Below are 25,749 nucleotides of genomic sequence, written 5' to 3'. Positions count from 1 at the left end.
CAAAGTTTTTGTTGCAGAAATTAAAAAAACTCATTCTCTAATCACATGACTGACAAGCTAAAGATGGACGAAGCCCATGAACCTTCCTGGTGAACCAGATGAGCAGAAAGAAAAAACCAAAATACAACCATTTATTAGAAAAATATCAAAACATCATTTTGACACACAGAAGAAAAGTTACTATGTAGTCAGAGTTCAGATGTGTTCTTTTCGTGCAGTGCAACTAACACAACCCTGGATTTGGCTGCTATGTTTTCCAATCTGTTCACTCAGCAAGAAAAGACTGCCTAAATTATTTAGCCAATGTAAAAGAAGATTCAAAGTCTTTTATAAAAAGCAATTTTATGGGACAGGCAGTATTTCAAAAACAGCTGCACTTACATTACAGGATTTTGCCATTATAGCCAGAACAGCATTTATAAGGGGAACCTGAGATGAAGACTAAATTCTCGATCTAACTGTAACCACTGTAAAGTGTTTTGCCCTCTATTAAGGCTTCTTAATTTCAGAAAAGCACGTAATTTTTGCTCTAAAAACTTTTATGAATATTAAGAATATATGTTAGTAGTAAAAAACATGCAAGTCACTAGAAAGTTTTAGAATTAGCTTTTATAAGCAAGCCACACAGCAGTCTCAGCATCTCACTGAGCAGCAAAATAAACGAAAGTAATGCCAGTGTTACAAAGCCTGGGATCCTAAAAAACCCCGTAACTTTCATGCCCCTCAACAAACACTATCAACAGTTATTCTTCTGTGGCTATTCTAATCCCTCAAGACATCCCAGTCCATCTTTTGTTTTATACATCTTTAGACTTTGTTCCTATAAGCAACAATTGTCTTCGCTGTGTACCTTGCACAGCACAGAACTCACTGTCAGTACTTAAATACAGAAAAATAAGAACATGTTGGTGATTTTTTATCAAAAGTTGCAGGATACAAACCTCCAGGAAGATATGATTCACTTGCTGTGTCATCCCCATCATCTCCATCTTCATCATCACGACTCAACAAATTATTTACAGCAAGGTTTACATCAAGATTTGTTCGTTGGAGTTCTCGAATAATAATACTTCTGGACTTCCCTTGTAAAACAACTTGTGCCTAGAAGAGCAGAGTGAATTGGTTACTGGCCATTCTCAGATCAGCAACCCCTATTCATAAGAAAATGCTAAAGTCTAAAGAAAGTCCAATAAGAATCAAAAGTCAATAACAGTACATACAGACAAAGGCTCCTATCAATTTTTCACAGTATCATGTATTTGATATCCAGCCTTCTCTCAGCTCCAGTTAGGTCACCGAACCCCAACTTTTCACTACATTTTCTAACAGAATCTTAGAATCTACTTCTTGGAATGTTTAATGCTGCAGCTAAATAATAAGTATAATCTGGTTTTGAGAGTTTCTGTATGTTTCTATAAAAGTGTTTAAACTTAGTATGTCACTCAACAGTGTTTGCAACCAATTGCTGTGCCAAAACTAGACTTCAATCCTTTTACACTGGTTTCTCTTTCCACTGTCCTTCAAACAAAACCACTTTAATGACTCTATTTTCCTCATCATTCTGTTTCTAAAGGCTTATCATCAGCAGTTTCTGCAACACTGAAGTTTTTTATTAACAAAGTGCAAATGTAGATAAAACGTCCCAAACATCAAGTGCAACGAATTTACAAAAAAAGAGAGAAACTCTGATTTATTCCACTGACCCTAGGACTCAGAGCACTTTGTTTCTCCAGACTAGCCTCTACCAAATGTCAGAGATTATAAGAGTTTTGAAAGACCAGAAACAAAAAAATGTAAGAAACAAGTACTGAGTAAAAATAAGGCACCAAATAAAATGGTCTGCTGGCAAGCAAAAAAAGAATTCTAATAGCACACAAAGGTAAATTTTTTGTCATAAACTTTTATGCCAGAAGTTTACAGATTTTTGAGACTTCCTAGAGTCTACAGACCATCTGCTAAGATCTTTTCCATTGTTCTGCTTTCAAGTAACCTCAAAAATGTTTCAGACGCCTTCTATTTTGAAGGTAAACAAAGTACGCTATTTAAAAATAAAGTTAAACAAAAAAGGCAAAATATCACAGCAAGGGAAGTAAAGCAGATTATCTTTTGCCTAGCAACCAACTTCTGTATGTCAAATGTCAACCAGGAACTAGTTCTAATCTAATAATTAAAATGCATTAACTAGTCACATATTTTGAACGTATTCTTTTCTTCAAATATAAAGAAAATGTTTTAATAGACTGAAGCGCCTCTTCAGACTTTAGTTCATTAAAAGGCAAAAGCAGAGCAATATATACCCAACATTCATAAAAGTCACATTTATATAAAAGTACGCAGAGGTGTCCATGAAGAAAAATTATCAGTATTTCCAAGAGAATAAATAAATTTTCTATCTTTCATTTACATCTGAAATGGATCATTCTTTCTATCAAACACAAAAAAAAAAGTCAATCTGCCTTCCTTCATTACATTCCTTCAAGAAACTTAATATTTGATATTATTCTCAAATACCTGATTCTCTCACTAAATTTCCCCTCTGCAATCAAACACAGCCCTCCACATCTACATTAAACATATACGTTGTCTTGGGTGACGTTTGGAAATGAAAATTCTAATTCTAATCCAAAAGTCTATCACTTCCACTACGTACTTAAGAATAAAACCAAGTCAGATAAGGAAAGTCAATTTCTTCAATTGCATGCCATTACTCCTTGGAGAACAGGTACTACTACAACACATTCTGGTACACATGCTCTGAGAAGCTCTGCAAGTTTTGGGCAACAAGCAATTTCTAGTTCACACACCTGTGAAATCAGTTCCTCTGGAATGACTGATGCTGGAATCACTGGCTGTGGCTGACTCCCCAGCAGTCCAGATCCTCTGTCACGTCCTGTGCGTATGACTCTGGTCTGCCTTCGAGAGTCTCGAGCTCCAGCAGATGATCTACCAGAAGATCCTCCTCCACTTCCACCAACCCCTGAACTCCAGCGACTTCTAGAAGATTTAGATTATTTGGTTTTTTAATACAGCAGCATACCTTGGGGACTACTTCAAACATCTTTAGTTTTATTACTAATAACTTATTAACACCCTGAAAAATACTGCAGCTTGATTTCACAGACAAACGCTATAAAAGTAACTCTCAAAACTAGAAAGAACAAGAACACCAGGAAATTGATAAAGTTCTGAAATACGCAGAAGAAATAAAAAAAGGACTCCAGCTAGAACTTGCATTCCTTCCTACTCATATAGCTGTGTGGACGTACACATACATGAACACATAAAAGGATCAATTCCCAGATTTTCTAAAAGCAGCAGTAGCAGCAGCATTATCTGTCAATTTCCTGCTATAAAAGCACACATGCACCAACTTCACTGTCAGTGGCTCTGACAGAACATCACTATGCTTAGGTGGACCTTCTAAAGATTCTGATACTTGATTTACATTAAGAAATTGGCTAAGATTATACTAGAAAAATCAAGTAATCCTCTCTACAGCAAAAGAAATCTTACACTAGATAGTTCTCTGATCCTCAAGAATAGTCTTCAAGAGATACTCTACTTTTTACATATTCCTATTCCAGAAATCAACAACTGCACACACTGCAAAAACATGCCTTAACTCACTGAACAGTTTCTTTGTTTCTACAAATCAGCATCAAAATAAGGCAACAAAAAGACAGTGATTTGTAGAAATAGACATCTCACCTTCATTACAATTATCCATCAATAATTATCACCACAGAACTATGTCAATTGAATATGCTCTGAATTTAAGACAAGATAATCTGCTGCCATGAAAGACGAGAGACTCTAGCTTGTTCTTCAAGGTTAGCTAAGCTTTATCTTGTAATACACCTTAAAGGTTACTGGATATGCTATTACTGCTACTTAATAATCTGTATCAGCAGACCCTTCCTGCTATCAACCTCCTGAAGTCTCAAACTCCTTTCAATAAATACATTTAAAATCAGACATGAAAATAAAGACACGTTCTCTGAAACAGTATCTAATAAATTTACATTAAAAGTCTATCAAAAGCTATTAAAAGCTAATTATGTAAGAATACTTGTCTTGCATTGTATGCCTTCAGTTGATTACTAGCACCCTTTTTTAATTGAGTTTTCTTTTTCCTCCTGACAACCCCCTGCAATCACAGAGTAACTCGAGTGTCTTGCTTAAGACAAGGCTCTGTCAGACATCTACATTTTCAGAATTCTAGCTAGCAACCACAGACAATGACAAGACAAAAAGCAGTTCAATTATGTCTTTAGGAGAAGTCTTGTCTCAAGAGTTAGAAACAGAATTCTAAAAAATAAAAAAATACTACTGAAAACAGAAAAAAGAAAGAAAAAATACTAAAGAATGTGACATTTTAAATAAAATGAGCCACCTAAACTGTTCCAAAGGTGGGAAGGTGGCTGAGAGGAAAAGAACTGGGGTGAGGGGAAGTCAAATTCTACCTATAGAGCAACTTTCAATTCAACACTCTGCAGGGAGGTGTGGGGTTAAAGAAAAAGTTCTATATTAGATATTAATACTCACTACAGATTTCTACTTTAAGTTATAAACTATCAATGGCATCATTCAGATATCTAACAGTTAAAACCATTTCTATTTGTGTAACAATCCAAATATTCCCTGTGAGCCCTATCCTGGCCCTGTTAAGGCAAACAACTTTGCTATTAAAGCCATCTAAACCTAAAATAAATATTAATATAGAATAGAAATCTTTCTCATTTCTGTTCACCTACTAGTTTATCACATCTCTCTACTATGCAGCAGCATGCTGGTAATTTTCCAAATCCAGTTACCTACTCTAATGGCACTACAGTTTGAATGGGTTTAGATTCAATTTATTAAGATAATTACTCACTCCTTTTAACAGACTAGCTATAGTGCCTACTGCTATTCTACTAGCTCAGTGACTTTCAACTACCTACTTCTGAGACATTCAAGAGAAGACATTAGGAACACTTCAGGGTTCATCTCTAAAATTCAAACAATTTTAACACATTATGCTTAGCTAAGAATAAGGAGGGGAAAGAAAAGTGTTACGTGTCCCACAATAAGTTCTTAAACATGACAATACTAGTTTGTCTTTGATGTTTAACACATGGATTTTTAGGTTCAGATGCATAATGATTTCAGAAAAAAAAAATGGGAAGGTTATGGGTTATTCTTCATGCAACTCAGGCCCAAATGAAATTAGTTGATTTGGTAATAAAAAACCAAAAAAATTTCTGGAAAATCATGGAAAATATGTAGTTCCTTCTGCTTAACAAATCATTCACATGCAGAAACCACAGTTCTTATTACTGTAGTCAGTAAAATTAGGAAGCAGCATAGTTAGACATGTCTTACAAAAACACATAACAAAGAGATCACTGTCATTATGGAATGTAAATCACATTTCTATAAAAAGGGACACCATCAATTTAAAGGTAATGACAAGAAATCTGGATCTATACAGTACATTTTGCATACAGTACAATTTTAAAGGTTCTGAGAAACAATCTTTTCCAAATGTTCCTTTTTCATTACTATGTATAGGACCCTGGCTATCAAAACACCATTTATGACTTGGGGCAAGGGAGTGGAAGGCACAAAACAATGGAGCCCATAACGAAGGTTCTTCCTGCACAAATGCACTCATTTCACTGCACTCTCCTGGCCTATCATGGTTTAAATTAATAGTGTCCCTCTAAAAGACTGTTTTTCAAAAATCAAGGAACTAAAAAAACATTCAAAAGAAGACAACACAGCCCAAGCCAAGTTATTCTTCGCACATATATGAAAAATTCTCTATATCCTATGTGCTGAAGGGTCACTTAAATGTCTGTTATTTTAACCAAGTCAAGTTTTTTTTTTTTGTTATACCCTACCTACACAACTGCTGTGGTTATACGTTTCCTTAGACATACTGCATACAACTTATATATGTGTATACACATATACTCAAATATGGAACAAACAGATTGCAGCCTCAATCCTATCAAAACTTACCCAAGGGTGTTGCCTGCCAGTCTGCCCAGAGTTTCAGAACCAGACAGAAACCATGGGGAGTCACTAGTCCTGCCTGGCCTGGATGTCCTTCCTGCCCCTGAGCCACTGCTCAACTTTGAACTGAAAGTAAAAGATGGTAAATCAGTCACAAAACAATCCCAAATGGGTTAAGAACAAAACCTGGAATCCCAGGTTGAAATTCTCAGGGACTTATTCTGGTAACATACCAGCTTAAGCAACACCCTTGGGGAATATTCCAAACTAATCTAAGTGTATATTAAGAAGTACACTGGAAAAAGAAAGTGGAAAGCATGCCTAACAGACCTTACGTACATCAGCAATCCATAATAGCACAGATGCAAATACATATTAAGCTAATTAGTGATTGGAGTTAGCCACTGTGCTAAATTTTCCATTAGTGTATATGTACGAATTGTAATCAGCAGGTGTTCTATCTATAAACCTGAGCCTGAGTATGCTACTTCAATATTAAGTGGTTTAAATTCAAATGTGAACCATTAATTAGTCCTGTTAAGGGGGACTTACCTGGACTAAGGACCACAGATCTAGAAAGTGAGCCTTGCCAGATGGGACTACTTTCAGAGTGGATTCTACATTAAGCTTAACAGTTTAACACAGCTTCTTTCTTAAGGATTATTTTTGGAGTAGCTTGTTTCTTCAAGTTAAAGAGAGCCTGTCTCACTTCTTTCAGAATCACATATACTATTTCTTCCTACACCAGTTTGTCAAGCTAGGCTGTTTGGCTGCATCACCATAACCACTGTGTCTCTACTCAAAGTACCCATTCCAAAATCTACTTTGAAAACAAATAAAAACAAAACCAGAAAAGCAGCTGAGCTGCTTAGCGAGTTCAAAAAATATCTTAGAAGAAAAGCATTCCTTACCCATCACTATTCTCAGGTTTACCCAATTCCAATCTGTCTGGTTGAACTGAAAAACCAATCCTGCAGACTCTACCATCCTGTATTTAGAAAAAGAAAAGCAAGTGTTCAAAACTGAAATGTAAGTCAAGTTTACCCAAAAAATTAAAACATGAGTCCTCAGTTATTGAACAGTATTAATCAATTTAATGTTAAAATAACTAATTTAACTGTATGGTTTCAAGATTGTTATCTGAGAAGATTTCAGGAACTTACCTCCAGAAGAAATGCAGCGTGATTTGGTCCCACCACACACTGTTTAATAGTGGCCTGTTCCAATACATTCAAAGGCGGGTGGCTGAAAATAAAAAGTGAGAATTTATAGTATTTTAGAACTTTTGAAGTCTGGAAAAAAAAAAAAATCAAGCTGTACATGAAAGGAAAAATGTGCAGTGGTGGCTACAAATACAAAAGAAACTTTCAAAAATTACTAAACATGCATTAATTGAAGCACACAGCACATAAAATCCAGGGAAAAGATCTTAAAAGATGATAGTTTTCACTTAATCTGATCAGCAATAAACAACAGGGTTTATACCTCATATTAAGAAGTCATTCTGTAATGAAGATTTAATAATACAATTTATCATAACTGAGAACCCCTCATTTTCTTCCTGTGTTATCTGAAGCATGTCTGGACTTCAGTATCAGTAGCACTGAGGATTTCTAAGGCTCCATCACCTACTGTAAAATCTTCTGCTTCTGTTGCTGTTAGAAAAAATGTACTTTCCTAAATTATTTACAGCAGCATATGATATGCCTTACCTGTTTAAATTGTATTTGTTCAGCTTCTCTGAAACTTCCCTTAATCTGAAACAGAAAGAAACAAAGCTGTTATTTGATTATGTACTCCACAGTCCACAACATCCACTCACACAGCATATTTATGATGTTATGGGAACAACTTACCACCACATTTATTGAAGTTTAATATAAATACTACCTGGTGCTGGGAGGCTGTTTTACTTTGGAGTTTAACCCTTGCCATAGAACCAATGTTTGCTTGCATTTCTGTGTGTTTTGCAAGTCACTATCAAAAAACACTACTCTTGCCTTGTTACAACCATTTACAATTTCATGCACAAAATAAACATTAAAAGCAATGACCAGGAACTGTAGATATACTTGTATTTCCTTGTATAAGATTGAATACAGTATCCCAGAGGAGAAAGGATTATAATCTTCTAGGAAATCCAAGTATGTGGCACGTGAGAGCCAACAATATGACAGTATATTCCCCAAAACAGAAAACACAAAGAAATAGGTGAACAAAAGTCAACAGCAAAAGGGACAAAAACAAATTCTGACTAACAGAAGAAATCAGAGAAGCATCACTATTTATAGGGTTATGTGGAACATTACCTTTACTTAAGGTAGAAAATGTTTCCAAAAGCTCAAAATATCAGAGCACAAGAAAGGGCCAACCCATATACGACTCCTGCTTACAGGACACAGCCTCCAAAACCAGAAAGGAACAGAGTGATTTCTGAGGTAACGTCCAATCCACTGAGGAAAGATCCTCTGTGGGCAGCAAAGACACTAGAGTACTATCAAGGAAGCATGTCAATTAAAGCTTGGGTCCCTTTCTCTCCAAAGAGGACAAGCAACCTGAAAAACCCCCAAAGAGCTTCCAATTATAGTCAGAGTACTTGCATTTTATCAAGATATAAAACCAAGACTAATTCTGTAAAAATTGTGTAAGGTCTTCTAAATAAGATTACAAAAATCTCAGCTTTGGTACTATGTTCATCCTAGCATAAATCAGTAACATATTTCTAAACCTAGCAAAAAGACAGGCACACCAGCACTGTCTTCCTCTGAATCCATGCCTTAAAATCCTCCATTTTTACTTGCTCAATTTCAGTTTCTACACACAGACTATGGACATCAGACTTCAGCTACTGGCAAACCCTGAGCATGAGAAAGAAAACAAACTAGAGGTCCAAACAGAGAAATCTTAACATTAGCAACAGTGTTTAACTCCAAAGTACTTGTCCTAAGGGGAAAAAAAAGAAAATAAATCTCTAAATCTGTTTGAGAAACAAGGTATTTTATACTGATACAAGTAACTTCCAGCCCAAGAAGAAGGGAGAAGTGAAAAGAAGACAGCAGGATGGAATTGAATGTGTTTAGAATTGCCTTTTGCTATCCAAGCCAAGCTGCCAATCTGTAAGTAGGCGATTTCACACTCCCAATTTCCAGCCACAACTAATTCACACAGGCCAAGAGTACATAGGCAGACAAGGTTTCTGTGAAGATAACGCACAAAAGCAAGAGAAAACACAAACTTCCCGTGCTATCTGTGCAAAAGGTACCCCACAAGAGTGAACTACTGGGGGAGACTATGGAATGAACCCCGAGTTGAACAGCATACACTCCTCACCTTATCATACGGTTTTATACGGCAAGCAGGGATTGCTGTGTGATATCTGACAAGTTAAACACCCCTAAGTTCCATGTCTTGAGTTTATCACCTAACAAATTCCCACAGGAATCCTGAGCAGTTTCCCATTAACATTTCTCTCCTGGCAAGCAGGAGTAATAATTACAGAATAGGAAAACCTACCTTTAAATTCACTGCACTGCCTGCAAGAAAAGCTGATGGCAAAAAAAGTAGCACTTTATTGGAGATGGTTACTAGACTAGTCTATGGGAAACATTTAAAGCTTCCTTACTGAGCCTTGGTCACAAGACCAGAACACTACCAAAGAAATCAGCATTAAAATTTGAAAAATATCATCCCATTCCTTTTATACTTGTAAAAAATGAAATAATAGGAAAGAAATATGCTCAGAAAGCTAAAACTTGAATAGGCAATGAATCCATGAGTAACATCAATCTCAAGAGAGCAGATCTATCTGCAACGAGCACAAACCAAAAGAGATCTAACACTGCTGAAAAAAGGCTGTTGTCAATCTTTAACAGGAGGGAACAGAGAAAGCTGTAAGTAACAATGCTGAAAGCACTAAACTCTTCTATAGAAAGAAAAATAAAAGTAAAAACTATCTCATGCCTCAACCATCTCATATGCAACTGCTGTAACAGCAAAATTATCAAGTACTGCTCATATGCTCCTCTAAGTCCACGAGGACTTGAATTTGATGCAGAACACCACTGGAGCTGTTCCTGCTGAGCTGCTGTTCCACCCTCATTCCTCCCCTTTCTTGTGCTGGCATCAGCATTCACATGAACACCAATCACAAAACCAAACCAGCAGGAAAACAAGAACAAAGCAGAAAGATGTGTTTGTATACTCTCTATGGAGAGTCTCTCTGTGAAAATACAAACTTGAAATCACTTCCTGCAGCAATCTAAGCCTTTCTACAAGCACAGTTGCAGGGCATTGTACCACTGACCCTCTGAAGGGAAAAGCTTATCTAAGATCAGGTTAATCTTAATTACACAGTGCAGTAATTTCAACTGATGGTGCTCTGGAGGAAGAGGTAAATGCAGAGATGATTTAGTCAATTCTCACATCAAGGTCATAAGACCTTTCTGTGGTAAATGAAATCTCCAATATAAATGCCTTGACAGACTACACTTCAAAAAGGTCTCATTAAAGGCAATTAAACTACTTCAAAGGACAAAGTTAGAAGCAACAAGCATTTTCAGCACAAACATTTTTGAAGAAATACACTAGCTTGGCAACACTTTTAGACAAAAAGTTTCGTGATGACGGCTTCTATCAAGACACACATTCTTTAAATATTATTAGTGAAATTAATCCAAAAACAGTTGTGAGGAAAATAAATTCCGTTTGTCCAAGACAAGGAGAGATTTCTTTTATTTCAAGTTTTGAAGCTCCTATTTCTAGCCTCTAGAAACTGATCAGAATAGAAGAGATCTATGCTCACACTAAGCAACCAAAAAGGCTCTAGGTCAGGACTACACAGCTCAGATTTCTGACATGGCACTTTTATTCATCACAAGACATTACTTTTCTCAAAGAAGATTGCTATTTCCTGACAAGTTCATCTCAGGAGCCATCCTGCCACCATATCTGGTTTTACAAAAGCAAGTTAGGCTCAAAAATGCAAAAGAGTTACAGAGAAACTCAATTTCAAAATACTGAAGGTAAGAGTTGCAGAGGAAGAAAAGGTACTTTTTTTAAAAACCAACCAGATAAACAAAACATAAACCAGCCAAACAAAAACCACACAAGCACACGCAGAAAGAACCAACCAAACAAAAAAAACCAACACATCTCAAAACCCTAAAACCCCCAAAACCAGCTTGGTATGATGAACAACTTCAGGTAGGGAAAAAAGAAATAAAGCTACTTCAGACCTGGTAGATTTTTTTAAGTGATCTTTAAAACAACTTAATATGTCAATGACGTCTGTATGCCAACAAACATGGCACTTCCACACCAGAGCAGGCAGAAGTATTCAAGTACCACTACAATGCTTTTCCAAGGGAAGGCCAACACTAATACTAATAAAAATAACAAGCAGATAGCCAAGGGGACACACCCATATGACACAATCCACTTAAGCACTGGAGAACAGTATTACATACCTATCAACACTGAAAAGGTGAATACAAGCTTCATCCCTGTCCCTGATCCTCAAGTGCTCTGAGCACAGTGAGCCAGAGCCAGGGAAGCCCCTCTGGGCCAGTTTTCAGGATCTGGCCCAGCAGAGCTGCTCAGCCTCCAGATCAAGGACCTCTCTCACCTGCCTGTCCTCAATCACATGGAAATGAGCTCCTGTGCCACTCTATCAGTGTCACAAAAAGTCTCAAAAATGCAGAAAATGGACACCAATGAAAAGCTTAAGCAAATACATTTGTTTCCTAATCCCAGGATAACACTCTGACACTAGATACTGTCATTGATGCAAAGTCACACCCAGCTATGTTCTGTGCCACAATACAGCATACAAAAGGATCCTGACCCTGACTGCCATCTCAAACATCAGAGAGCAGCTTCCAAGGAGGCAGCCTTCCACAGCTACACCTTTCTACTGCTGGAATAAATGAAGATTTAGAGTGTGCTTTAAGTCATTCTGGGTAGAAAGGGGGAAGAATCCATAAAATCAAATGCTAAAGCGCCACACAAAAGCAGGCAATAAGATTATCTGTAAAAATGAAGTAATGCACATTAAAAAAAAAAAGAAATCCCAAGCAGAAGTACAAAATGACAGGCTCCAAGGTAACCTATACTGCTCATCGGGGCAGTGGGATAATGTGTTTAGACTATAATACACAGATAACTGAAATGAACTAGATGACAAAGAAACCCATTGCTCTACTCAGTTAGTACTCAGGGGAACCATGATACTTACACTGTGTCCTCTCTACATTTCAAGAATTATAAATTAGGACTATTTGGTTATTATATACTAAACCAACACCTGCTGCTCAGGAAATCCCCAGGCTGCAAATTCTTAGAAGTTGGAAAAGCATCACTGTATGTTTGCCCTATTCTAACACTGTTCTCCTGTTCATCTAGCACTGGTCTCTGTCAGCAGAAAACAAGAGGAAAATAAGATGGACTTCTTGTCTGACTTCAACAGCTGTTCTTTTATTTCATAGTATCAGCCAACACAGGTTTACAAAACATGGTTCCTAAACTTTATTTCCTATTTTGCAGGATTGTCAGTTTGGTTGAGAAAGGTAGTTCTTATCACTTCACAGTTCTCTCTGGAGCGATGGTAACATACTGTGCTGAACCTGCAATAGAATGCTAATGCAAAAGACCAAACAATGTCCTGAAAACAGCTTTCTGTCACTGAACAGTCTTCAGGTAATACAGTGATCGTAGAATGAAAATTCTCCAACAGTAGACCATTACTATTTAATAACAACACTGATACAGACAATGACCTACGTTCAGTATAAGACAGCCCACAAAAAGGTTAAAGCATGACAAGAAAAATTAGCAAAAATAGAACATGTATTTTAGTTCCAATTTTAAGGAAAGAAGGCAGATTTTGTATCACTGTACAGAAGACCAAGGAGAGAGCAGTGTAGAGTGCCTAGCAAGGCTTACAGTGCTGTGTTCCACAAAATCCTCACATAGAAGCTGGTGACTGATGTTCAGGCTGGATGAGCAGACAGTGAAGTGAACCAAAAACTGTCTGAACATCTGGGTCCAGAGGGTGGTGACTGGTGTCACCAGGTCTGGCTGGAGGCCAGTGACAAGCTGTGTGCCCCAGGTCAGTACTGGGTCCAGTCCTGCTCAGCACCTTCATTAACGATGCAGATGATGGAGCAGTGGGTACCCTCAGCCAGTTTGCTGATGGCACCCAACTGCAGGGCATCGCTGCCATCCAGAGCACAGCGAGCTCATGAGAACCAAGGGGAGGCAAGGCACAAACCCCTGCAGCTCAGCAGGAACAACCACATGCCAGAGACTGTCCAGCTGGAGAACAGCATGGCAGAAAAGGAGCTGGAAGTCCTGGTGGCCACCAGGTTGAACATGAGCCAACACGCCCTGCAGCAAAGAAGGTAACAGCATTCTGGCTGCAATAGAGAAAGTGCTGCCAGCATGCTGAGGCACACAATCCTTCTCTTTATTCACAACTCATGAGGCCACATCTGGATTTCTGGACTCCCCACTACAAAAGAGACATGAGCATCCTGGAAAGAGTCTAGCAAAGGGACACGAAAATTATTAAGTGACTCTCTCTCAAGAGGAAAGGCTGAGAGAGTTGGGACTTCAGCACGGGGAAGACAAAGCTCTGGAGGGAATCTTCTCAACATATATGAACACCTAAAGCAAAGCTAGTAAAGGGGACAGAGCCAGGCTCTTTCCAGTGGCACCCAGTGACAGGACCAGAGGCAGCAGACACACACCAAAACACAGGAGGTTCTCTCTGAACATCAGGAAACACTCTCTTTGCTGTGAGGGTGACCAATTACTCACACAGGCTGCTCAGGGAGGTTGTAGAGTCCCAGCTCTTGAGAGTTATTGAAAAGCCACCTGAGCACAGTCCTGGGCAACCAGCTGTAAATGGCCTTGCCTGGTAATGGGACTAGATGATATCCAGAGGTCTCTCCAACCTCAGCCATTCTGCAATTGATATTGAGGACTTAATGCTTTCAGGATGTGATCTCCATCTATTTGACTTGAAGGCACAGCAGCAAAAGGAGGGGATTTGCCATTGAAAAGCTGGGAGCTCATGTTTTGCTGCATAGAATCCCTCTATGGTCAGTAACACAGGAAAAAAGTTACACCAATGAGTCAGAAAAGTGTCAGAGAGTTACACATTCAGTAAAAAAAATCATAGGTACTTAAATATCCAGCTGGAAGTACTCTATTTCTTTAGCAGGAACAGCAGCTCCAGGGGCAGACACCTGTAGAATTTGTGCAATGCCTCTATCTAGTGATGAATTCTTAAGCTGGGTGACTGGTTCCTCTAGCTCAGAAACGACTTACACCCCTTCTTCAGATTTCAGTGACACTCAAAACAACCCCCTCTGAATAAAAAAAAAAAAAAAAGACAGAACCATAACCCCCATAACCCCACACCACAGTGCAGAGGATGGCCATAGCCTAGCTCAAGGGGAATACAAAGTCAATCATGCTTTTTAAATAAGCAAATACCCATAAACCACGAAACAGCAAGGCACCATTTCAGCTAACAATCTGAATACAAACAGGAAGAAATCACAAATGGTATGATCCTGACAGGACTGCCACAGAGGAGTTAACATCATGCCTACATGTTATTTAGCACTTTATCTAGAGGATTTGGTAGTGAAGTATATCTGTAGTTGCCTAAACACCTAGTATCATTTCTGGGGGGCAAAAAAGAAAAATACACTATAGGAGAATGAGTCAGGTTCAATTTGAGGTCCTTCTATGGCAGTAGATTTCCAAAAGTATAGTTTGCAAATCCAGACAGAAATCTGTTCTCTGGTGCAGAATGCATCAAATCATCATTTTGTGGTCCCACATTCTGTTCAACTGCACAAAGTCCTTGCAGCTGTTTTGTTTAACATTTAGCAGAAGACCATTTCTTTAGCCAGAACCCCAGAGCTAAACAACTGGATTAACCACCTCAGTTGGGTGAGGTCTGACTCTTAAAACAACTAAGGTTGTAAGCTATTCAACTATACATCATTTTAGGAAGTATATCCTCTTGTGATACTAAAACACAAATAATGGGAATTTAGAACCCCATGCTACTAAATTCAAGGATACTTGGAAAATGCACACATGATAAGAGCATGAGCAGTGTTACTACAGTGAACAACAAAAAAATGCTAGCTATCAAAACATAGCTACTTGTTTAACTAGAATAAGTGAAAATTAAAGGACCCCATTAAGGCAAAGAAAAGAAAAAATCCCATTTTTACAGTCAGAACAGTGCTGTATTGATTCCATTAAAAAATGCTATCAAAATAAAAATCCAGTCACTGAACATCACAGAACCTCTTTGTGTCCCACTGTGATAAGATTGTTGATGTTCCTTCAGGAGCTCATGAGGAGGCACCAGGGAGGCTGTGAATTTACCAGCATACCAACTTAAACCTGGAGAGCCAGGTTCTGGTCCCAGCTGAGGCTACTGCAGGAACCCAAATCATCTCTTCACCATTTTCCTTTGCTCTAAGCTTTTGGGAGCTGTGATCACTTTTTATGCAAAGTTGGAAAATGCTCTTTGATTAGAACATTCAATTGCTATAAAAATATTTTTTAAAGTAAGAACTGCCACATTGTTAAATGCTCAGTGTCTTGACTAGAGAAAAGTAACTGTATGTTTTGTACAAGTGATTTTATTAAAAACAAAGCACAAGCAAGAACTGAATTCTAATTGCTTTGCTATGAAGTCCAACAACCTTATTCTCATTCTGAATTAGTTTTAGCAACAGGGAAAGATCACTTAGCATGTCCAGTCCTTTACTTGCCAATTCTTCCAATTCCAAGCCCTGAAATATTAAACAAAACTCTGATATCACAGTGTTATCTGCATGTCACTTTTGCAAACTTGCTAAAAACTGCCTTTTAAATACCAGACCTCCTCTTCACTTTGAAGAGTGCTTTGTCTTCCACTAAAAACACAACTTCAAAACCTTTCTCTCATTCTACATCTTTGATTTAGGAATGGACTGAGGCCTGGAATAAAGAGTAGAGAGCATGCACCACGCCAGAAAAACAAGCAGCCAAATCGCTTTGTCTGATGCACAGTGCAGGCAAAGTAAGAAACCCCAGCTTCTGAGGTGCACAGCTCATCCCAATACTTTTTTGCACTGCCAAAAAAAAAAATTCTTTTTTCCATCTGCCTGTACCCCAGCCATGAAACCCCAGGTGCTTCCCTCAGTGTAACTAACCAGTGTTTTGGTTCCCCTAGAAGAAGCAGCACACTGAGTACCTCCTGCATCACATTTTGCCTAGGGCCACAGTATTTCTGGTAACAATCTTGCCAGATACAGATTCTGCACCACAAGAGAAAAAAATAAACTTTAGCCATTCCAGCAAAACAGCCTGTTAGTCCCGAGCCTTCCCATGAGGAACAGGGCACTCCTTGCCAGATCACCTCCTGCCTACCCAATCTACCCCACAATGACAAGATGTAATGACCCATCTCATTTGAAGGTTTAATTAAGTACCTTTAAATTACTGCTCTAGAGACAGATACATTTTGTGAAAGTCAGTGAACTGTGTATACCATGACTTAAAAAAATGAAAAATGAGAGAAGAAAAACTGCTGTTAATAATATACTGTGTTCAAAGCAGAAGAATTCCAACAACCTAAGAAAGATCTTCATTAAAGATCAGACAACAATAACTCACACTAAAAAAATATGAAATAGATTAAAAGCCATAAATTCTCTTTAGAAGAATGTATCTTGATATTTACTAGAGAGAAAAAAATACAGCTCTGACTATTTTTAGGCTAGATAGAGAATAGCAAGAATTAAATAGAATAAATGAAAGAATAAATACAGAGACATTTAAAAAAATTAATTTTGCAAAATGAACAAAAAATTAAAATTATACCATCTTTACTGAAGGAAGTGACAAACTCCAATGGCTTCAAGCAAAAGCAGAGTAAGGTGTACATTCAAATTATTCCCATAGCCAAATACTTATTCTCCAGTTAAGTTTTTGGAAAAACACTGTAACACAAACATTTGTTTATGTAGAGTCAATGTCAGACTCTACCCTGACACCTACCCAGTGAAATTACAATTTTCAGTAGAATCCAGAGATGCCAACGAAGATTCATTTCAGAACTCCCTACCTATACAGAGTTCTGTATCAGAATTCACTACCTGTATAGAGAGATAATTCATCCCAAAGGTGAAAAAGGTGAGAGGTTGAGGAAACATAACAGATAATAGACAATGAAACACAATGAAAGATGGTAAGCAAATTTTAAAAATGCTGTTTTATCACAGGTTTGGATTCAAGTAGTCAACTACTACTTCTATAGAAAAAAAAAGACAAAATTAGCTTCCAGTTTAACTAGAGATGATGGCAAACATGCTGCAGAAAGTAACACCAGCAGGACCTGGGTACAGAGCAGTTTCTGGGCTGGCTCCTAATGAATAGACAAACTACAGCTGCATGGTTATTATCACCCTCAGATATTTGAGATATTTTGAACTGATTCCTCTGACAAACAAAAAACACACTCTCTAAAATGTGGATTATTTTTGGGGCTTTTTTTTGCTGAAGACAAATTTTGTAAGATTACTGAAATCTCCAGCAGCTTTGGTACCTTTATCTGCTGCATTACACTACTGCTGCCACAAACTAAGCTGGCAGACCCCATAGCTGGCAATAAAACAATGATAGCAAGAAATCCCAACACAGCTAGTGTCCAAAATAGTACTAATCAGGGAAATGTTTTCAAAGTTTTTATTCTGCACTCTTTCATAAACACCATAATGTAAAAACTAAATCAGGAAGACAGACCAAAATATCTTCAGGCATCTTTTCTGATAAAAGGCAGTAACCAGTTTAATGATCAAAAGCTGTCCAAAACAACATTACAGAAAATACATGTTTCACCTCCCCTGTAGATATAAGCAATTTGAGAAATCACCTCAAAAACCAGGGATTACAAAAACCAGCCAGTTAGACAAACTGATAGATGCTACACCAAAAATCATTTTTAGAACTGCAACAAAATGATCAAGTTGGGATGTTAAATATTCACTGTACCAACATGGATTGCTGCTGTAAAACACACTGCACTTTAAAGTGCAGCAGCTGGGATTTGCTGAGAGACTGGGTGAAACATATTTAGTATGAGAAATTCCCCTGACAAGTGCTGGGGGTAGCAGTGAGACTTGTGAGATGAAGATGAAATTTTCAAGGACAGCAAATGGAATGGTTACATCACTCCTCACCTGGAACCAAAGGGCAGTTTTAGGTGTAAATGCAGACAACCAGTGCTCCCACCTTAAACCTTTCTGTTTAGGTTTAAGTATGTTTCAACTGCTTAGAATTGTCACACTTCATGCCTTTGTATCAGTGAGTATGTGTTCTCTCTCCTATAAAACTAAAACATTCTTTAAATTGAAGCAAAATACTAATTTCCCTAGAGGGGAAGGGTAAGAGAAAAGAAAGCAATGTTGATGACCTGCAATTTTAAGCACAGAAAGACTTTTAGAAATAGATCACAGAGTTTATTGTCAAAATAGTTCTATGCCAGAAAGAGCAAATGCGATCTGAAGTTTGGATAATTATTCCTGTAATGGAGTAACTAATGCTGTGTCATCCTCACTTAAACTGTCAAGCTTAAAGGTTTGGACAAAATACGTGTGTGCACTGTGAAAATCAGGTTTGTGCATTTATTTCAACATCTTTTTTCTCCAAATTGTTCCTCCCAATTTAAAATCCTCTAACTACTGCAACCAGGCCTTGTCCTCACCTTTTCTCTGGGGCACACACAGATGCCAACTACTGCAGTCTCCTATGTGGAGCTGTTGCTAAGAACCAAATCCTTAGTGGACTTCAATGAACTCAAGGTTTAAAAAAAAATCCGTACAACTGAAAAGCACAAGTAGTTTTTCTGTATATGTTTTTTCCTGCATAAATGGCTGTTGATGCAAAGAAAGACAAAACAGCAGCTTTTACACTAAGTATCTTGCAAAAGTAACTGCAAATTAGATTGCTGCTAGTGTAATCACTAAAACAAAATACCTTGAACCCCCTTCTCTTCTTCATATAAGTTTCAAATATATAATGTCACCTACTGAAGTCACAAATTATTACTTGTGCCAGGAATGTGAAAAGGCAGCTACAACACCTTGCAGTTTGCCAAGCTTAGGTACATCCTTGGTTGTTTTTCCTCAAGTGTCAAGTCATTTTTCATGTAAGTATAATTGTGTACTGAACAGTTATCTACTTTAGATAGTTTAAGAAAGAAAGTGTCACACCCTTCACATTTATTTTTTGACTGAATCAAAAATGTGACAAAGATCCTACATGGAAATCAGAATATTTCATAAATACAAAGTATACCAAAATTACCTCAAATGCATGTCATTATTTATAGTTTTTAACTTTTACAAATATTTAGTCTATAAATGTTGTTGACTTAAAATGCTGTTCTCTGACAGCTTTGACTTGCAGTGCCAACCTTAAAATACAGCTTCTAATATCTTAGTCAATTAGTCTTACTTTATTATTGGTCCAAAAAATATGCTCAAACCTTACATATCCGATTTGAGAAGGAAAAAGAAAGCAACATTTGTGCCCCAATTACTATTTTACCAAATTCCTTGTGACAGGTCATAACTACTCTCAGCCCAGATCACATTCACAGTACAGTTTCACATTACAGTAGCCAAAATAAACTTGCTGCTTTCAAAATGGAAGGAACTCAACCCTGCTTCCTCTTTCCCGTTCTTCACCACCAACTCTCCCTCCTGCAGCACTTTTCAAAATATTCTCATGTGCACCCAACAAGGAGATAAACCAGTTCAACTTCTTAATGCACTAAATTATCTTTACTTGACTTTACCAGGGCTATCTTTGTATCATTTCAGCAACTGAAGTCAGTTTCCTCCGGGATCACAAACTTACAGTTCGTGCAATGTGAGCGCGGGGAAAACAAACCTCCGCCTTCAGAGGAGAGCAATTACTTTGACTTACAACATCTCAGCAAAGTTTCAGCAAGAACATTCACAGACAATTACATACGTGCTCTCTAAAGAGCAGCATCTGGGGTGTAGCACGCAGCTGTAATCACAAGAGGACCCTGGCAGAGCAAAGTCCAAAAAGGCCTAGAATACCGGCCTATGTAAAAGTAACCTTCCACATTCAACCAGACATGAAATAACACTGAACATTCTGACGCTTAACCTCCCAAATTACTGTTCTTAAAAAACAATATTAAGATCAAATCTTAATGCACTGCTGCACATATGAATCCTGTAACAGTCTATATTACTATAGTGGTGGTGCAAATCTTTTGAGGCAGCCAAACTATCTGATATTTTAAAAAGTGTTTCCATCTAAGAGTGTGATGATAATAATAATGTCATGACAGTCATACCGTTCCCTTCTTCTCTTCTGAAAGAGCACAATCTAAATTTGGCTATGCTTTCAAGAAATTAATCCTAAAACCAAGTTCAACACGTTGCCTGTTCCTAAAGTTTATCAAGCAGCTGTAACTTGGGGGCTTCAACTAATACATCAGTTATGGCTTCCCAGTAATTAAACCACCTACTCCTGTTTGAGGTGGGCTACCTGCACTTTTGCTAAGTAGATCAAGAAGAGTTCAAAGCACACCAAAGTAAATCACTTAAGATAAAAGAAGTACTGTATTATGTGCACAAAACCTGCAGATTCTCTATTTAAGAACACATCTGTCAATCCTTTCTTTTCCCCAGCTGGGGGCAGCGATGCAGATCACACATCAGTACCAGCAGAGAAGTTGGGGCTCAGGCTGCCTTCCTGTGCAAAGAGGACAGGGACTCCCCCAGACGTAGCAGAGGGGGTTCAGCCGTGCAGTATCACTGCAACAGGAACACTTCCATCATCAGGAGCTCTCTCCCTCGCTGTGCACGGCTGCTGCACACGTGTGGGGCCAGGGCAGCAGCTCCACATCCCTGCTGCCTCCCTGCACTGCCACACCACACCCTACGCCAGCTCCTTCCAGCAACATCTGCTTGAGATTTTTAACAGATTTGCTCATCAGTAAATGCAAGGGGGGTGGTGTTTGCCAGGGCGGCAGCCACAAATCCACAGATCACTTGCACAGTACCTTAAATTGATGTGCAGATTAAAAAGGTATGTTCTTGCTAGCTATTTTTTCCACATAAATTCAGAGATTGCAAACAATGCAGGCAATGCAAAGTACACAACTTAAATTTTCAGTTCAGGCACGGCCTAAAGTAAGTAACATTTAAATAACAGAGACAGGCACTGAATGTATTATTAAGGGAAAACAAAGTCATGTAAAGAACGAGATCATCCTTTCTTCCCCCAAAGCTGACTCTACATACAGACTCACTGAAGCTTCAAATTAACTTTTCTCAGGTGTGCTACTGGTTTCAAAGATGTCACTGCCAGAAAACTTAAAACATGACACTTCTAAACCCTCATATTCAGAATACCCTCTGTTTAACCAAATTCATTACATCTCATCTTCAGGAGAGAAAAGACCGCATTAACATTGTGTCAACGACCACTTCAAAAATTACATCTCACTCTATGCTAAGACTTAAATGGTTTAGCTGACAAGAATTGTTTTAGTACAAGGTAAAAACAAAGTCAAAGCTTTGAGATAAATCCTGTCAGTGAAGGTTAGTTCATGTATGGAAAGCCATTTCTGTAAGGTGAAAGACTCCCCTTCTCCTTCCCAGAGAAGCAAGTTAAACTGCTCCTGTGAGGTTTCATAACAGCCAAGAAAAGGCTATTTGTCATGGTTACACCCACTTCCTCACCCAATATAAAATTAAGAAATATACTAAGAATTTACTTAGATTAACTTATCTATGAAACTGTGTCAAACTTCCTTCACAAAGCACAAAGTCTCCCACCCTGAAAGAGGTGGATAATTGACAAAATATATCTAACACCCATTACAACAGAAGCTGGACACCTCTTTTTCAAATACTGAAGCCATTAATTATTTACATCCCAAGTACCCTATGGAGTCGTTTCTCAAACTGCAGGCCATACTGAATTTTTCTCCCGTCAAACTCCTCTTATTCAATTTAGAGACAACACACAGCTTGGGGAAAAAATTCCAAGTTACCTGTCCTCCTTAATAAACTTACTAGAAAAACCTTAATTACCTCAGTTCATCCTAAACAAAAGCTTACCCTAGTATCTATTTCAAAAGATGAATCCTAATACAACTACAAAATTAAGTATGACCTTGTCCTCTGTGAACTCTCTTCAGTGTCACAGCTCCCAGACACGAGTGTTTCAGCTTATTCAAGAGAGGACTAATAATTACCATCAAGGTGCAATATTAACCTACATTTTCAAAAACACTAGCTAAGAAGTATTTTCAGATGATGAGTAGATGTGCTCAGGAGTCCTCTGATTATTTGTGGTTCTACAGCTACTTTCTCCACTTTTCTTTGAAGTGTTTTGCCATTCTCACAGTTGCTGCATGAATAAGTGTGATAACAAATTACACAGAAAACCTAGTAAGCACTGTGGACAGAATGGCAGAAAATGCACCAAATCAAACTGGAAAGAACTACTTCCTCACATTTTTTCAACTACTTAAGAGCAGAGCAACACTTCAGGTGAAGGATGGTTTCCAAAAACCACTGCCTTTACACATCTACACTGGTTATTAAGCATAATGCATTAAATACTTAATTACAAATTTCAACAGTGTCCTGGATCCTAAATACATGGAACTGCAGTGATAAATGCCTTGGGTTTTAAGTGATTACTCCTCAGGAGCAGAACACAAATCCATTACTGAAAGCATACAATACAGAAATATGATCCCAAAATCTGATTTTGAGAAACAACTATCCTTCAGAATACGGACAGAAAAAAACCCTGACTAACCACTGGCTGCAGCAGACTCAAAAAAGCCCATAAAGTGAGAGAGAAAAGAACCAGCACAGAGACACGAGATGTTCCAAGATCCTAACTTCTATCAGTATGAGAATTTACTAAGCTATCTAGATCTTGATCAACATTGACAGAATAGTAATAAGCAGCAATGCTACTGATAAAATTGAACTGGCATTTCCAGCACATATGTGTGTGCCTCAACCCTATTTATGAATCATTCTGATTTCACTGCATTACAAGTTCTGATACACAGCGACTGCACTTTTAGTAAAATTACATTTATGAAGTTGCAATTTCTGACTTTCAGCTCAGATCAAGGAGTCACTTGATTTTTCAGAATAGTCACTATTTAACAGCACTGCTGCAGCTTTCTCCATATATTAATTACCATTCATTTTGAAGCTTCCTGTATCAAAAGGTAGGTGTAAGAGCTGCTGCTGTTGTAAGAAAAAAAATTTAAAAAACAAGAAAGCATTATGAAGACTGAAAGGGATTGGTATTTTATACAAATATGTCCACAGAAGAGGTAACATTAAAGAAAAAACAGATGAGCTCTCTCACTTGGAGCAAAGTGTGATAATTACATGCTAAATGTTTTCTAAGGGCCTATCAACATAAAAAGAAAAAAAAAAATGAAAATCCACTGGGGTCCTTTCAAGTTCAAAGGCCTAGATCTTACTCCAAACCAAAAGAGTGCAAGCAGTAAGTCCTAACACAGCATCATCTCTCAGTTTGTCACTCTAAAGGAAGATGGTCTATGCCAAATTTGAATGCAGTACCTGTGGAGAAAGCAAATCGATTCTGCAGGAATGGCTAGGCCTCCTAGGAAGTAGGATTCTGTAAAATGCATTATCAGGCTATGGGAAAAAAGTACAGTCCACACTAACACACTTCAGGTTTTAGATTTGTTTTATCTTCTCCCTGTGTAAACATATAGACTATGTAGTCAGGCAGAATTTCTGTCTTCAAAACTACCTATTTTCCTCATTGTACACACTCAAACCTCACCTGCTTTAAGAGGCATCTCAGCAAAGACTGCTCCAGGAAAAGTGACCTAACTACAAACGACTGTGAAGCGACCTGGACCCTGACCCACGGTAGTATCAAAACCAGGAGAGTATAACCAAGAGGTTATATGCTTTTTAGGACTTAAAAATACTTAAATATTGTTCAGAATCATTAAATAGCATTTATCTTTAGTGTAAAAACACTTTAGGTTTCTATCCAGTGATGATTAAACATCACGATTTATTCACACATAAATTTGTGAGAAATTAAAGATTAAGTTTTTAAGAATTCCTGTATAAAAGAGCAGAAGTAAAATTTGCAAGCTATTACACACACCATTAGCAATTGCTATAGAAGAAATATTTGACAGCCACACAGATCTGTCAAATAAACGTCAAGCAGTGAAGAAAATTTGGTTCATGGATTCATTTTCTCTCAAAGCACTCCAGTTTCTCCCCAGTTTCCCTGCAATTTCTCTCCCCCAATCCTACATAAAGTTAGCTGCGTGGTTTCCAGGCTGGCAGCTGTCATCCCCATCTCAGCCAAGCCGCACACCACCAGTGATTCGGAGATCGGGCCTCCTTTTCTATGGAGCACCGGCTGCGTGAGCAGGGAAGGCAGCGCACACCGGCGCTGCGTGTGACAGCGCTGCCGCCTTTATCGCCGCTCCCGTCATTCTCTCTCACACCGCGATCCCCCATCCGCATTGTCTGCCTCGCTCCATCCGTCATTAACATGGACACGTTCTCGCTCCTCCGCCAGGGATCCCCGGGAACCCGCTCCCTCGGCCAGGGAACCCCCTTCCTCGGCCGGACGCCGGGATTTCCCTGGCCGGCCGGAGCCCCCGCCGGGCCCGCGGCGAAAGCTGCGGCCCCCCAGCCCCGCGCGGGGCGAAGCCGGCGGTGCCGGGGACCGGGAGAGGCCGCTCGGAGCGGGACGCGCCGGGACCCGGCGGAACCGCGGCCCGGCGGGGGGGGTCGGGCCGGCCCCGCTGCCCCGGGGCCCCTCCCCTCGCCCCCGGGGGGCCCCTCCCCTCCGCCCCCCCCTCACCGGTCGTTGAGCTGGTCCTCGGTGCCCGGCAGCGGGTGCACCACGAAGTGGATCGAGGTCATGTTCCGCGCCGGTGCCCCCCCCGGCGGCGGCGGGAGGCGGGCGGGCGGGGGCCGGGCACACAATGGGGGCGGCGGGGGAGGGGGCTCTCGGCCTCCGTCCCTCCCCCGGGGTGGTTCGGGGCCGCCCGGCGGAGTCTAGGGCGCTCGGCGGCCGCGGCGCTGCGGGCGCGGGGCGGGGCGGAACGGCCGCAACGGCGCCGCTCGGAGCTGGGCCCGCGCCGCGCTCACGCACGCGCCGCCATCTTGGCTTCCAGCGGGCCCTTCTCCCTCCCCCCTCCCCCGCCCTCCGTGCGCCGCGACGGGGAAGGGGCGGGGCTCGACCGGCGCGCGCGGCGGCGCGCGTGCAAGCCTCGTGCTGACTGGCGCGCGCTGCTCCCTCCCCTGCCACTAAGCGCGCCGCCGATTGGCCCGGTGCGTCGCCCTCGCGGCGGGCCGCGATGACGTCATTGCGCAAGAGGGACGTAAAGCACCACGTGCCTCCCCCCGCACTCTTCCCCCCCCCCCCCCCCTCCCAGAGCGGCTCCCCGGCGGGCGGCGCGCGCGGCTTCCCCTGAGGCGCGGGGCGGGAGCGGAGCCGGAGCCGCTTCCTCTGGGCCCGGGAGGAAGCGGGGGCGGCGGCGTGTGGGGCCGCGATGTGCCCGTCCCAGGGGTGCGCTGTAGGGGGCACAGGGATTTCCTCCGATGCCCGCAGGTGCTTCAAGCCCAGCGCCCGTCAGCACCCGCTCTCCGCTGC

At 39.9% G+C, this 25,749-nt stretch overlaps 1 protein-coding gene across 6 annotated transcripts in view; it reads right to left on the bottom strand.

Moving 5' to 3' along the window:
• The window catches only part of UBR5 (ubiquitin protein ligase E3 component n-recognin 5), an 85,743-nt gene extending 60,624 nt beyond the window's left edge, over nucleotides 1-25,119 (bottom strand). For 3 of the 6 annotated variants that reach the window (XM_058812519.1, XM_058812542.1, XM_058812535.1), the window contains exons 1-7: nucleotides 24,955-25,119; nucleotides 7,713-7,757; nucleotides 7,164-7,245; nucleotides 6,912-6,988; nucleotides 6,007-6,126; nucleotides 2,805-2,994; nucleotides 942-1,101 (exon numbers count right to left, since the gene is read on the bottom strand). In XM_058812519.1, the coding sequence (XP_058668502.1) occupies nucleotides 942-1,101; nucleotides 2,805-2,994; nucleotides 6,007-6,126; nucleotides 6,912-6,988; nucleotides 7,164-7,245; nucleotides 7,713-7,757; nucleotides 24,955-25,016 (736 nt within the window). In that variant the 5' untranslated portion in view covers nucleotides 25,017-25,119. The remainder of the gene's footprint in view (nucleotides 1-941; nucleotides 1,102-2,804; nucleotides 2,995-6,006; nucleotides 6,127-6,911; nucleotides 6,989-7,163; nucleotides 7,246-7,712; nucleotides 7,758-24,954) is intronic. The other 3 variants (XM_058812527.1, XM_058812549.1, XM_058812557.1) reach the window with 3 other exon arrangements.
• Nucleotides 25,120-25,749: the final 630 nt, after the last annotated feature.

The sequence above is a fragment of the Ammospiza caudacuta genome, chromosome 1, assembly GCF_027887145.1.
Source record: "Ammospiza caudacuta isolate bAmmCau1 chromosome 1, bAmmCau1.pri, whole genome shotgun sequence".
Classification (NCBI taxonomy): domain Eukaryota; kingdom Metazoa; phylum Chordata; class Aves; order Passeriformes; family Passerellidae; genus Ammospiza; species Ammospiza caudacuta.
This window is presented reverse-complemented; position numbering and strand designations above follow the sequence as displayed.